General features: G+C 39.1%; 1 protein-coding gene across 4 annotated transcripts in view; it reads left to right on the top strand.

The window, feature by feature from the left end:
- The window catches only part of tfdp2 (transcription factor Dp-2), a 59,804-nt gene that overhangs the window by 26,253 nt on the left and 18,517 nt on the right, over positions 1-15,034 (top strand). For 2 of the 4 annotated variants that reach the window (XM_067450143.1, XM_067450144.1), the window contains exon 4: positions 10,609-10,697. In XM_067450143.1, the coding sequence (XP_067306244.1) occupies positions 10,609-10,697 (89 nt within the window). Of the gene's footprint in view, positions 1-2,598; positions 3,143-3,388; positions 3,524-10,608; positions 10,698-15,034 lie in introns of those variants that run through there. The other 2 variants (XM_067450142.1, XM_067450145.1) reach the window with 2 other exon arrangements.

Consider the following 15,034-nt stretch of genomic DNA (forward strand, 5'->3'; position numbering starts at 1 on the left):
TTAGCATATCATGAAAAGGTTCTCTAAACGAGCTATTAACCTAATCATCCGAATCAACTAATTAACTCTAAACACCTGCAAAAGTTTCCTGAGGCTTTTAAAAACTCCCAGCCTGGTTCATTACTCAAAACCGCAATCATGGGTAAGACTGCCGACCTGACTGCTGTCCCAGAAGGCCATCATTGACACCCTCAAGCGAGAGAGTAAGACACAGAAAGAAATTTCTGAACGAATAGCCTGTTCCCAGAGTGCTGTATCAAGGCACCTCAGTGGGAAGTCTGTGGGAAGGAAAAAGTGTGGCAAAAAACGCTGCACAATGAGAAGAGGTGACCGGACCCTGAGGAAGATTGTGGAGAAGGACCGATTCCAGACCTTGGGGGACCTGCGGAAGCAGTGGACTGAGTCTGGAGTAGAAACATCCAGAGCCACCGTGCACAGGCGTGTGCAGGAAATGGGCTACAGGTGCCGCATTCCCCAGGTCAAGACACGTTTGGGCTACAGAGAAGCAGCACTGGACTGTTGCTCAGTGGTCCAAAGTATTTTTTGTGGAAATCATTTGGAAATCAAGGTGCCAGAGTCTGGAGGAAGACTGGGGAGAAGGAAATGCCAAAATGCCTGAAGTCCAGTGTCAAGTACCCACAGTCAGTGATGGTCTGGGGTGCCATGTCAGCTGCTGGTGTTGGTCCACTGTGTTTTATCAAGGGCAGGGTCAATGCAGCTAGCTATCAGGAGATTTTGGAGCACTTCATGCTTCTATCTGCTGAAAAGCTTTATGGAGATGAAGATTTGGTTTTTCAGCACGACCTGGCACCTGCTCACAGTGCCAAAACCACTGGTAAATGGTTTACTGACCATGGTATTACTGTGCTCAGTTGGCCTGCCAACTCTCCTGACCTGAACCCCATAGAGAATCTGTGGGATATTGTGAAGAGAAAGTTGAGAGACGCAAGACCCAACACTCTGGATGAGCTTAAGGCCGCTATCGAAGCATCCTGGGCCTCCATAACACCTCAGCAGTGCCACAGGCTGATCGCCTCCATGCCACGCCGCATTGAAGCAGTCATTTCTGCAAAAGGATTCCCGACCAAGTATTGAGTGCATAACTGAACATTATTTGAAGGTTGACTTTTTTTGTATTAAAAACACTTTTCTTTTATTGGTCGGATGGAATATGCTAATTTCTTGAGATTTTCATGAGCTGTATGCCAAAATCATCAGTATTAAAACAATAAAAGACCTGAAATATTCCAGTTGGTGTGCAATTAATCTAAAATATATGAAAGATTTTTATCATTACATTATGGAAAATAATGAACTTTATCACAATATGCTAATTTTTTGAGAAGGACCTGTATTATGGGTAAAAATGCTTGAAAACTGGCTTTTAGAAAAAATATAACCGCAGTATTCCCAAATTAATAAATATTAAAGCTGAATAAATATTAATCTGCATTCGCATGTTTGAGTTTGTGACTTGTTTAGACAGTGGTGCTAGACATGGATACTGATGTTTACGCATGTTTTTGATATTTCAGCCGTACAGGAACTGATTCTCCCATTGTTTCCGAGCCGATAGCCTCATGGGCAGCGCTCCAAAGCGCAGTCGCACTTCGGGCAACCTGAGTCTCGTCCTCGTAGTCCGTTTCTGATTCCATCCCCCTATCTTTCCCACTTTGCTTCCTGTCCTCTCTCCAACTGTCTAAAAACCAGAAATAAACCATAAAAAAAGTTTTCACGTCATCTTCGAATGCATATTCGAATATCGAATAAAAAGTGACAGCCCTAATTTGACCTTTACTCCACACCGCTGTCTCCACTGTCCTTTGAACGGCTCGTTTGCTTCCTGCTTCTATGAATCCCATCCCTCCGAAACACGCAATGGTCTTAGATTGGTTAGATGGCCAAATGTAGTTTCCTATATTTTTATTGGCTGAAGTGCCAAGCACAGGTTGCTGGAAACGCCACGCCCCTCACCATTACGGGCAGAAGTCACATCTGCGGAGACTAGCAAGGGTTTATGATGTCACCAACCTGGGAAGAAGCGCGCTGTAGTCCAAACCGGACGTTTTTGTAGGCAATAAACTGCCGTAACTTTAATGGACAATATCTCCGTTTGCAGTGAACTTTCAGCGCTGTAACTTTGCAGATAAGCTCAAGCAGCAACATTACACACTAACTAAAGTTAAAAAAGTGAAATCGCATGCAACCACCCCTTTAAGACCAAACTACTGAATGCACCTTCGATTCAAGAGCTTGTAAACCGGAATTGAACTGCAAAATCAAAGCTGATGCTTTGTGCTATTCTTAACTATGGTTTAAAGGAACGCCCAGGATTAAATGCAAACTAAGCTCCATTGACGACATCTGAGATATTTATTAAAGCAAACAAGAAAACATTCACAGTTATGGACCTACATTATGGGCTGAAGGAAAAACAATATTGCCTTAAGCAGCCCATTAATAGAACTGATGTTACCTACTGCTGTTTTTGTTGGAGTGAGCGAACACAACAATTTGTTTAATGTCGCTCCAGTCTTTTCAAGTCAGTATGTGAGTGAATACTTTTTAATTGTCATTGGCACTCATCCAATTGCCACTCGGGTTCCCAAATAAAACTCCTGCACACATCCAGATGTGCTTGCCCCCAGAGCTGCAGTCGTTCAAGGCCTGAACTACCTTCCAGCTCTAGCCCGTCTTACGCTGTGAGAATGTGTGTTCAGGCCGCTTCATCGTGCAGCCACACATCTATTCAGTTCTCATGCTCTCCTGGGCTTCCCACTGTTCTCAGATCAGTTCAGGCCAGAGCAAGCGAGCGCCCATCGCCCGCCTGCTCTTTGAGTGTCCCGCAGGAGCTGTGAGAAAGCCGCCGTCTGTGTGTGTGCGGAGGGAGGAAGTCCTGCAGCAGGCGCACACACGCCCTCATTGAATGCGGCCGCTGTGAGCGCGTTTCCCACTCGGCATGGGTGAAAGTCCAAGTGTGGGTGGGTGGACTCCCTCTGCGCTCGCTCGGCAATGCCTGGCGAGCCTCTCAAGTTTCCACTGAATGGTAACAAAAGGGACACTGAGAAGAGAGAGAGAGAGAGTGAGAGAGGAACACCAGGTTCCAGCCTGCCTTCGAAACATGCTCCCCACTCCTCTTCAGGTAAATCCAGCAGGCCCTACTTTTTTTCTTTCTTTATAGCTCTTTGTGCATTCAGGGATTGTGTCGGAGCAGCTGGGAAGGCTGCACGTGTGTCGGGACGGCATGCTGAGAGGAACATACACACTCTCTCACTCTCTCTCTCTCTCTCTCTCTCTCTCTCTCTCTCTCTCTCTCTCTCTCTCTCTCTCTCTCTCTCTCTCTCTCTCTCCCCTCTCTTTGGGTCACTGTGGAAGTTCCTCCACAGATCTGTGTTCAGTGGGAGGAGGGGTGAAGCGGGCGTCCCAGTCTGTGTGTGGGACTAGAACTTGAGCTTTTATTAGGAAGCCAATAGTTAAAGGTGAAGTATGGAAGTGCTTGTCGTGCCGCTTCATAAACAAAAAGGTAAATAACTGGAGAATTTGAAGAGATGGCTTTGTATATAACTTTGTATAATTAAATAACTTTTGTATTTGAAATTGCATTATTCTTTTTAAAAAAAGAGCAAATTTTTCTCTTTTTTTAATGGGGCTGCCAAAAGCAACTATGCAGTTAAGTGTGTGTTTTTTAGCGCAGCAGAACTGGTTGGTTGTGTTTGGTATTTGGTGAGAACCTCTGATGTTGCTGAGGCACTGATGTGGTTTTGAGTCGTGTTGAGTGTCTGCTGGAGTTATGTAGTTTGTTTGGGCAGCCCCAGGAAGTAACTGTGTGTTTTCCTCCTGTTGTCTTGGCTCATGTATAGAAGTGTTTTCTTTTTGATGTCTTCCGTTCTGCCCTTGCTTATATTTGTGTATCCAGATTGTATCATGCTTTTTTGCATGTGTAAAACACTGAGCATGTTTGTGCATGTGCTTTATAATATGACACACACAGTCAGCTCAATATTTGTGTGTGTGTGTGTGTGTGTGTGTGTGTGTGTGTGTGTGTGTGTGTGTGTGTGTGTGATGGGCTGCTGCTCAGCTGTATTCTAATGTGGCTTTGCTCATTGTTGCTGTAAAGAGCATGTGGCACTGACGCATTCCTGCGCCGAGGCCTTGCACAAAACCCCTTCAGACCGCAGCCAGTCCTGCTGCTGTACGCTAACCATCTGGAGCACATTGTAAAGATTCATTCAAACTACTTTGACACTTTCTTGCCTTTCATCATGAAATACTGAAACTGTTTCTGAAAATGGTTAGAAAGGTTAATCAACAATGGCAATTTGCACAATCATTTACTCTTTTGAAAGCTCCATGACTGACTTCTAACAAACAAAACATATAAAATGTAAGCTTTTAATCTCCAAAAAGAATAAAAAGATTGCTTCTGTATAGACTGTTTCAGGAACAGAATGAAATTTAAGTTAAAATCTTCAGCTGTAGTGCAGCTTTTAAAGTCACCATGATCCAAACAATTCCTAATCAAAATCAAGTCCCGTCATACATTAGCTTTTCTCTTTCGATAAGTCATTTTACTGGTATACATAACAATAGGAAAACAAGATGAACACAATTTCAGTTTTATGCTGACTTTAAAGAGGACCTATTTATGCCCCTTTTTACAAGAGGTCATATAAGTCTCAGGTGTCCCCAGAATGTGTCTGAAGTTTCACCTCAAAATACTCCACAGATCATTTATTATAGCATGCCCTAAATGCCCCTATTTGGATGGGAACAAAAACGTGCTGTTTTTGTGTGTGTATCTTTAAATACAAATGAGCTTCTGCTCCCCTACCCGCTTTACAGCTCATGCTTCGGATAGAACAAAACTGGAAATTCTTACTCAGCCAATATATCTGAAATTGTCAAAACCGGTGTTCAGCCTTATATCTATGAACCGGATCAGGACACTGATGGAGCAACAGCTATTAACTAGATTAAGGTGATGATACACAGGGCAACTTTTTGAGCAATGTTGCTGGACAGTGTGGCTTGGGCTCTTTTCCCATTGAAAATGGGCAACAAATTTCTATCTGGATACTTTAGATCGGTCGTGGGCCCTGCGTCTCACCTGGTTGCCCGTTAATGGCAACATTGCCCAGGCAACATTGCTCAAAAAGTTGCCCTGTGTATCATCACCTTTAGAATTTTTTGAGACAATGATAACTTTACCCGCATAAGCCATACATACTAAAAAGCATATTCAGAAAGACGATTTCTCATATAAAGTGCAATACTTGCATATTCTGAATATGAAATTGGATCACGAATAGTTGGTTCTGCTCTATCTTTTGGTATTAACTTTTGTGCAAATCCCATGTTGTACTGACCCTCATTTGCAAAGCAGTCCAGTGTAAAATGATTAGCACATAGGGCTGGACAAGAATTCAATATCAATATATATCGCGATATAATTTTTTTCAATAACGGTGATATGATTTTTAAACACATTTCCGATATTTCGATAAACATTACAGCATTCCTCACTGACTGACGTTCAGGGCGCAGCCGTCAGAAAGAGCAGAACACGATTGGCTACTTGCGCGACGTACACCACAGAAACGCAGTCAGTGCTCAGCAGTAGTAGGCCGATAGATCCAACGCGGCAAGTTTTAGCTACAAAAAGAGTTTCCCTGACCGCAACACAAATGTGACTGAACGAACTTCCACAAGTAAGGAGAAAGAAATAGTTGATAAGAGAAGAAAGACTAACGTTAATTCAGTGGGGTGGAAGTGGTTCGGCGTGTCCCCCGCACTTTTAATAAAGTGTTTTTTTATCCCCCGCACTTTTACTGGGTCTCACCGGTCCTAGTCGACCCGCTCCGAGCGGGATTCCAAACGGCGTTACCTGGAGCGAGGGCGAGCAATTTAACAGGGACGCTAAAGACAGCTTTCTCAAACCTCGGTTGATTGCGCGCTTCCTGAGGTCACGGGCAAGTATACATAGAAACCAACGTGAATACCTCAAGATTTAATTTCAGAGACAAAAAATAATCTATGCATGACCTGTCATTTTATTCGTATCTAAATATGAGGAGGACGCTCTCACAGAAAGTCCAAAAGCGGATTCGTAGAACTAACGTTACTGTCACGCTGGAGCTGCAGCTGAAGGACAACGTTACATATAAATCGTTATGAGCTGAAAGATGACGACGACAGTCAGACGATTGCGACAATATATGAAAGCAATGAAGGAGCATCATGAGCAACAAAACAGTTTTCAACACTGATAATAATCATAAATGTTTGTTGAGCATCAAATCCTAATATGAGAATGATGAGTGACACTGAAGACTGGAGTAATGATGATAAATTCAGCTTTGATCACGGAAATAAATGACACTTTACTATATATTCACGTAGTGAACAGATGATGTAGATCAGAATAATATTTCACTGTATTACGTTGTTTACTGCATTTTTAATTAAATAACTGCTGCATTAAATATATGCTATAATTTTGCATAAATGGAAAATAGAGCGCTATGAATTGTTCTTCACTGAAATTTAAAACTTAAAAGAAAATGCTCAATAAACTGCGTCTGTGGGATAGGAGCACTGTACGCTGTGAAGCAGATCCACCATCTGAAGAAGATCCATCCGCTAGAATATTCTGAGTCAGGCTGAATCCTGGCTGAAGCACTTTTGTTTAATCTATATTAAGAATAATATAATCAGCCTATGTTATAGTTTAAACTTAAAGATATTAATATTAATAAAGTGAGAGTCTTATGTTTATTTGATGTTGATTTCACATTTCTTTTTCATATAAAGGCTAAATACAAAGAAAAGGTGAACATTAATTTATTTGTACTGGTTTTATTTCTAAAATATTATATTTTATAGGAGGACTATTCATAGACTTGGCAAATACATTTTTCAGAAGTTTGTAGGTACAGACATCCTTTGTGGCAGTTCTTAGTAGTTTTTTCTAAAGCTTTTATATAGTTCATATCGATATCGGAATTATATTGTATCGACCGAAATTAAGAAAAATATCGTGATATGAATTTTGGCCATATCGTCCAGCCCTAATACAAATGTAGCAAATTTATAGGACACATTCCCTTGAGAAATAAAATTAATCCACTGCATCCTCAATGCATTTAAATGTAAGTAGCCTATACAAATCACTTCATTTTAACCTTTTATATTATAGTGTTGTACCAACTTTTGCTGTACCTGCGAACTTCGCTGCAGACTTCTACCCGACAGATGAAGCGTCATTACGTCACAAAAGTGTGGACTTGCAAGGGCTTAGCGTTCCATTTGGGACAGGGCCTTAAATGTTCACTCCCTAAAATGTCCTACAATGTTCCGTGAAAACCATGGAGCATCAATGCTCAATCCTTAACGAAACTTAAATCACATGAGGCAACTCACTACACATTATGACACGTGATGGATGTTGTAAAGAAACAAAACATTATTTAATTGTCTCAGCATAAAAATACATCATTGGACAGGTGATGAATATAATCTAGCTAACATTTATAATTTATGTACAGCTGAAATGTTGCAGAGAGATGTATCAGTCAAAGTATTTGATCATAATGTACTTTTAAATAACATAAACAGATAATGTCTGAAAGATATCTGTGCTGGTGTCGCTCATAAATGCCAGCAGAGATGCACAACAAGGATGTTGCCATGTTGCCAGACAGAGTCATCTGTGTCCCAAGGTGTAGTGATCCATCATCTTTACTGTCCTTACCAGTGCCCGAATGCGTGTACACGATATGCTGACTCACGACTTCGGGAGCTGATTGAGATGCACTATGATTGGTCACTTTCAGTAGCATGCTCTCAGAAAGGCAATCATGACTACATTTAATTTAATTCAGCGAATCATGACCACATCTGCTCTTGTAGGTTATGAAAAGTAAGAAAACTGCTGTGTAGCGGTAGTTGGTGCATAATCAATAGAACGCTGTGAATGCAGTACTACATCTCAACTGCAGCTGTAGATAGACAAAGACACACTGTGAGTGTCGCAGGCTGCTGTGATGCAGACGTTTGGAAGATTTGACCAAGTTCAGGCCGAGTGTGTGAGTGGGAAGCAGGCATGCATTGAGTGGGATTGTTGGCATGTCGTCTCATTCACACAGTACAGGGTGTGTTCACCCTATTGCATGTTTGTGCGTGATTGCAAGGCCCATTTGCATGGTTTTGCATCTGATACGCCACAACCTTTACATGATTTGCATCTCTATTCAAAAGACACCGCATAATTCGAAGAAAGCATTTCAAGATGTCTTGCCCTCGATCACCATACTGTAACCTTCCCTCGCACTTATCACACCTACGCAAAAGTCTCTTTCTTGGGTGTAAAGGGGATATTATTCATGGCAGAAAATCACAAAAAAACTAAAGCAAAACTGTTTTACAGTGGCCTCAAGAAGTATTTGGACACTTCAGCTATACACTACATGTCTTGCTGCTGCATTGGAAAAAAATAAGTGATATCTGTTCTGCAAATAAATATATGCTAAATAACACAATCAACTAAAAGCCTTCTGTCTGATTGATCAAGTCAAGTACAGTACTATCAAGTCAAGTACTGATTTTAGTCATTGAAAAATGTCCCTATTCAGATCATGGTTCACATGTCTTTATAAGAATTTGCAAGGATTTCTCGGCATAAAGTAAATGTAAGAATCACATTTATATAGTTTGTAAGATTCAAGTAATAGTATATTGTAGTATTAAACTTAAACCTACTGGACTGAATCAGCTTAAGTTTACTTGATTATCTATACAGATTTTTTAGAAAAGTTATCTTAAACTGTCATCATCAAATATGATCCATCAGGCTCTTAATCATCATTGTATTGCATTGCATCATATGTTTAAGATTTGATCATAAAACTAAGCATTTAAATATCATCTTACTAAGACATAATATTGGGAGATATAGGGCCCTATCATACACCCAGCGCAATGTGACGGCAGGCACAACGCAAGTGTTTTTTTGTGCTAGTTTTAGCACAACGCAGTTCTCATTTTCACGTCCAGCGTGGTAGAAAATGCACTCGCGCCCATCTGTTCGCCCATTGCGCTGGTCTGTAAACCAGGTGTGTTCAGGCTCATTGTTGGTTTGTTGCTATTTTGAGGAACTGAAAACGACTGCGCCATTGACCAACAAAAACCCTGGCCTAAAGTCAATAGCGCAGTATTTTTTTTTATTTAAAGGGAGTGTTTGTAATATGCGCCTATAGAAGGGTGCACTACACGCATACACTCTGCTTATTAGACACACAGGGACGCGCAGCAGCACTCAAACATTTTTAAATATATAAAAAAGGATTAGTCTCTGGAGAAGCGTTCAGTTTCTCCGCTTGCAAATTCCGTCATGCAGTGAATCTGCCATGGTGTGAGCGCAACTGGCTTTTAAAGAGAATTGGAGATGAGATTCTGATTGGTTTATTTCACGTTACGCCCTAACATTTTTCCGTCAAACTAGCAAAAGTGGATTCAGACACTAAGTGCACCTCCACCGTAGGCTTCAGACCATGCGCTCAGATCATTAAAATAGGGCCAATATAGTTATATTTACATTCATTTTATGTAAGTATCTGCTATACCATTATAAACTGGTATACATTAAAATCTTTCAGTTTCATCTTGGCCATATAATGTTCCGCAACTGCACCAAAATGCATATATTTGCTCAGTTTGGGCCTTTGAATGTGAAACTGAGGTGTTTTTTTTTCCCCTTACTTGAGTATGGACTTCATATTCTCACTGTATATACTATATGAGCCTTAAAAGCCTTATAGATCAAATTTGATACTCATTTTTGACACACACACACACACACACACACACACACACACACACACACACACACACACACACACACACACACACACACACACACAAGCATTCATAATTTTAGGTGGCTCAAGTGTCAACATTTTTAGGGCAGCCCATTAATCTTTGAATCTGCCTAAAGACTTTGGAAAATGGATATTGATAATAATGTATAATTCTGTTTGATTGTAATATAAGGAACAATGTTTCGATCAGTTTAAATTGTTGTGTTGTGTTTTATAACTTTTTTTGCAAAGCTTATAATAGATGGTTTCACCTGTGACAACTTGAAAACATTCCCCACATCATAAAAGGTCACAATCCTGAAAGTTCGAGAGGCAGCGCTTGTGTTTGTGATGTGTGATTGCACTTCTCCGCCAGGACTTTTTATTCTAAGTTACAATATCTATACATTTTACATATCCTTTCAAATAGATTATTGACCACCATGATTTACCATTAAACAGTCATTTTTTAGGACTGATGCTGTTGAATATGCAGAATTATTTTAATAATACATTGAAAAGCCAAAACTTGACATCCCTGCACACAAGTAATGTGATTTGCATTTATACTTTGCTTAACAGCCTGTGAACTTCATCTGCTTGAGATTACAAATGTGTGAGCAAATCGCCATTTCCATTCAGTCAAAGCTGGGATCCATTCAAGCTTCTGCTTGTCTGTGAAATGTTTTTTTCCTTTAAGAAACTCTCAGTGGTTTATTTGTGAACATCATCTCGACTATGTTTGTGTTTGCAGGCAACATTTCCCTGGTAACGCCGTCCAGCTACAGCCCAGCCGCCAAGATCACACTAGGAACGGTCAATTCAAATGTGGGAGCCCAGATGGTTAGTGTCACAACACACCAGCATACAAACATACACGACTTTAAATGCATGAAAACAAGCAACACTTCATAATTTCTCAAACACACAGATTAAAACTGAGGCTGCGGGTCTCCAGACTGACTTAAATAATAACAAAAGCGATAAAAAATGACAGTTTATTGTATTTGTATTTGTTATTGACAACAGTTGGGTAAACATCGTGTGCATTCACATTTATTTTTATGAGCATTTATGTTTGTTTTGAAATAGTTTCAAAATGTTGAATCTAGGATGCAAGTAAAATGCAGTAAATCTGGTAAACATGAGGCATATTTATACTTATAACATATATTTATACATATAACATATATATTATATAATATATAAGTATATTTTATGTAATAAATATCATGTTTAATCGGTAAACTGATTCATTAAAATGGATAGTTTGAGTCATAATTTTAGTGATTTAGGTTTTAATCAGAAGCTGTGTGAAGATATTATATTGTTGTCATAATGATATACCTCAAACACAAGGAGCATATGTGAAACTAGCATAGTTTTAAGGAAAGTTAATAGCCAGAAAACACAATAAAGGTAATATATATATATATATATATATATATATATATATATATATATATATATATATATATATATATATATATATATATATATATATATATATATATTTAAAAATGTATTTATTTATTTATTTGTCTGTTTTATTTTATATATATATATATATAAACAGGCAACATTTACTACATTATTAAATTACACGTTACCTGACTTAAATGATTAATAAAAAAACTAACAAATGTATTCCTCCAAATGTAAGTTAATGTTAGTTAATGCCAACTAATGTTAACTAAAGATGTCTTATTGTAAAGCATTCAAGATAAATAAATAAAAAGTATGTAAAAACTCCAGCTCCCTCTGTAAAATATGTTTGAGGAAAGGACAGTTGTGCAGTAGTTCATTTGGTGTCCAGTAGTGGGCAGTGAAACCTTGGAGAACAGTGATTTTATTGACCTGACTGCATATGTGCTTGCCTGCTGTACATAGACAATAGATAACTGAAGGGGGTGTAAAGCGGAGCGTGTTTATGGGTCAGTGTGGCTGCTCTGAGCTGAACAAAAGAAAGGAATGTTGAAAAGATGGAATCACACAAAAGAGTTTAAAGGGAGCTAAGCAGCGCTGTAAGAGGGGGAAGTTTGAGGAGTTCAGAGGCGAGCGAGACACCCTGATGAACTGAAGTTTGACTACAGATTGCTGCAGTAAACGTCTATCAGGAAGGGTCTTCTTTGTAAATGCATTCATTTAAAGGTGAAATGTGTCATGCTAAAATGCCATCCTATACCAACTTAAAAGAAAACTGCAAGTAAGCAGTTGTTAAGTTGACTTCCTGAAGATTGCTTTGTTTGCATTTACATGTCAACTACTTTCTCATGTGATTGAATGAGTTTTGGACCTTTTTTGTTGCAACAATGGCAGTGGGACTGCATGGGAAACCTGTTTGGAAGCAGTCATTATGTTTGCAGTTGCGTTTAGTGCCGCTAGTGGTGCGGAAACGACACCTTAAACCCTTTTTACTAAACAACGAGTCCAGTGATGGACGGACCTTGGGGTTGACGGCAGAGAGGAAGAGCCGGCATGAACGCAGAGGCCCTCTTCGGCTCAGAGGAGAACAGAAGCACGCTCTGTCCCCGCACCTCTGCTAATGAACTTATTAGCGAGTGGATGGCATGAGAGACCCTCGTTAGGACCATCACTCACTCGTCAAAAAGATGTGTGGCTCGTTGTTTAGCTACATGCTTGCATCCAGATTCCTTTCCGTCCGAACAGATCTCACAGTTACATCCTCCACACTCAATGGCACCTGCTTATCGTTTAACATGGTGTGCGAGAACAAAGCGTTAAAATGTAAAACTTTTTGTGTACTGCAGAGTATATACTGCATACTGCCTATTGTGGTAGGTGAAACTGTATGACATGATATACATGTCGAATAGTATGCTATAGTGTTGTCACATGACCCAGTCTTGTTATTGTTGACTAAAAATAAAAATATATTTAAAAAAACACTCATAAAAATGATACAAAAGCACATGACACATTTAACTTAAATTATAATGAAAACTGAAATTACAAAAATAAACACCATATATATTACAAAAAATTACAAAAATAAACACTATATAATATATATTGTCATCGTAGGTGCATGTCCACTGTGAGAGGATTTTTTAACTATTTATTTGTATGATACAGCTGCAAATAAGTATTTGAACACCTGAGAAAATCTATTTTAATATTTGGTACAGTAGCCTTTGTTTGCAATTAGAGAGGTCAAACATTTCCTGTAGTATTTCACCAGGTTTGCACACACTGCAGGAGGTATTTTGGCCCACTCCTTCACACGGATCTTCTCTAGATCAGTCAGGCTTCTGGCCTGTCGCTGAGAAACACAGAGTTTGAGCTTCCTCCAAAGATTCTCTATTGGGTTTATGTCTGGAGACTGGCTAGGCCACGCCAGAACCTTGATATGCTTCCTAAAGAGCAACTCATTGGTTATCCTGGCTGTGTGCTTTGGGTCATTGTCATGTTGGAAGACTCAGCCTCCATTTTCAATGCTCTAACTGAGGGAAGGAGGTTGTTCCCTAAAACTTGCAATACATGGCCCCGGTCATCCTCTCCTTAATACAGTGCAGTCGCCCTGTCCCATGTGTAGAAAAACACCCCCAAAGCATGATGCTACCCCCCCCCCCCCCCATGCTTCACAGTAGGGATGGTGTTCTTGGGATGGTACTCATCATTCTTTGAGTTTAGTGGAATTATGACCAAAAATTTATATTTTGGTCTTATCTGACCACAGGACATTCTCCTGTGACTCCTCTAGATCATCCAAATGGTCATTGGCAAACTTAAGATGGGCCTGGACATGTGCTAGGTCTGATTTGGTCTGATGGTTTAGGGCTGATTTCTCACCTTTCTTAGGATCATGGAGACCCCACGAGGTAAGATCTTGCATGGAGCCCCAGTCCGAGGGAGATTGACAGTCATGTTTAGCTTCTTCCATTTGCTAATGATTGCTCCAACAGTGGACCTTTTTTCACCAAGCTGCTTGGCAATTTCCCCGTAGCCCTATCCAGCCTTGTGGAGATGTACAATTTTGTCTCTAGTGTATTTGGACAGCTCTTTGGTCTTGGCCATGTTAGTAGTTGGATTCTTACTGATTGTATGAGGTGGACAGGTGTCTTAATGCAGCTAACAACCTCAAACAGGTGCATCTAATTTAGGATAATAAATGGAGTGGAGGTGGACACTTTAAACTAAAGGCAGACTAACAGGTCTTTGATGGTCAGAATTCTAGCTGATATACAGGTGTTCAAATACTTATTTGCAGCTGTGTCATACAAACAAATAGAAAAAAAAATCATATATTGTGATTACTGGATTTTTATTTTTTTTTTGATTATGTCTCTCACAGTGGACATGCACCTACGATGACAATTTCAGACCCCTCCATAAATTGTGGGAGAACTTGCAAAATAGCAGGGTGTTCAAATACTTATTTTCCTCACTATATATATATATATATATATATATATATATATATATATATATATATATATATATATATATATATATATATATATATATATATATATATATAATACTAAAATAACACTGACATGTAGAGGAAAAAACACTTGCAGCAGTTTTGAAGTAAATGTGCGCATTAGGACTCTGTATTTACAATTTAAATTTGTATTTGCACAAATTTCACAATTCGACTTTGATCCACAAGCTTGCAATTCAATTCAATATCGATGTATATATTTTGGATTTATATCCGGTACATTACTTGGCAAATTTTCTCAAGCAAACTCTCTTAACTAATGCTGTAAACTATGAGTCTGTTGGTACTACATTAGCCTGTATAATGTTGAAGGTGAAAATTTACTGATTTGTATACAAACACTTAAATTAAAAAGTTATCAAATTAACTTTGCAATTACATAATCTTATTTCTATTTTCTACTCCAGTTTTTTTTTTATATATAAATATTTAAATGGTGGCTGTCATAAAAACTTGCCAGATTTATTCAAACATGCATTAAATATTAAAGAACATAAAAAATTACAATGAATATGTAATGTGGGGTATATTTAGCAAAATGCTCCGCTCTAGAGGTACTTTTTCTTGCTGACCAACAAGTTTATGGACACTGGATATGTTTTTTCTGAGTAAATGTGACGTGACATTGTTTACAGGCTGTTTTAATGACATCTCTCCGTAGTTGAAGCACTGAGCGATTAGGTACATATGACATGATACAGATTTCGGTGAG

Source organism: Pseudorasbora parva, chromosome 8, assembly GCF_024679245.1.
Source record: "Pseudorasbora parva isolate DD20220531a chromosome 8, ASM2467924v1, whole genome shotgun sequence".
NCBI lineage: Eukaryota > Metazoa > Chordata > Actinopteri > Cypriniformes > Gobionidae > Pseudorasbora > Pseudorasbora parva.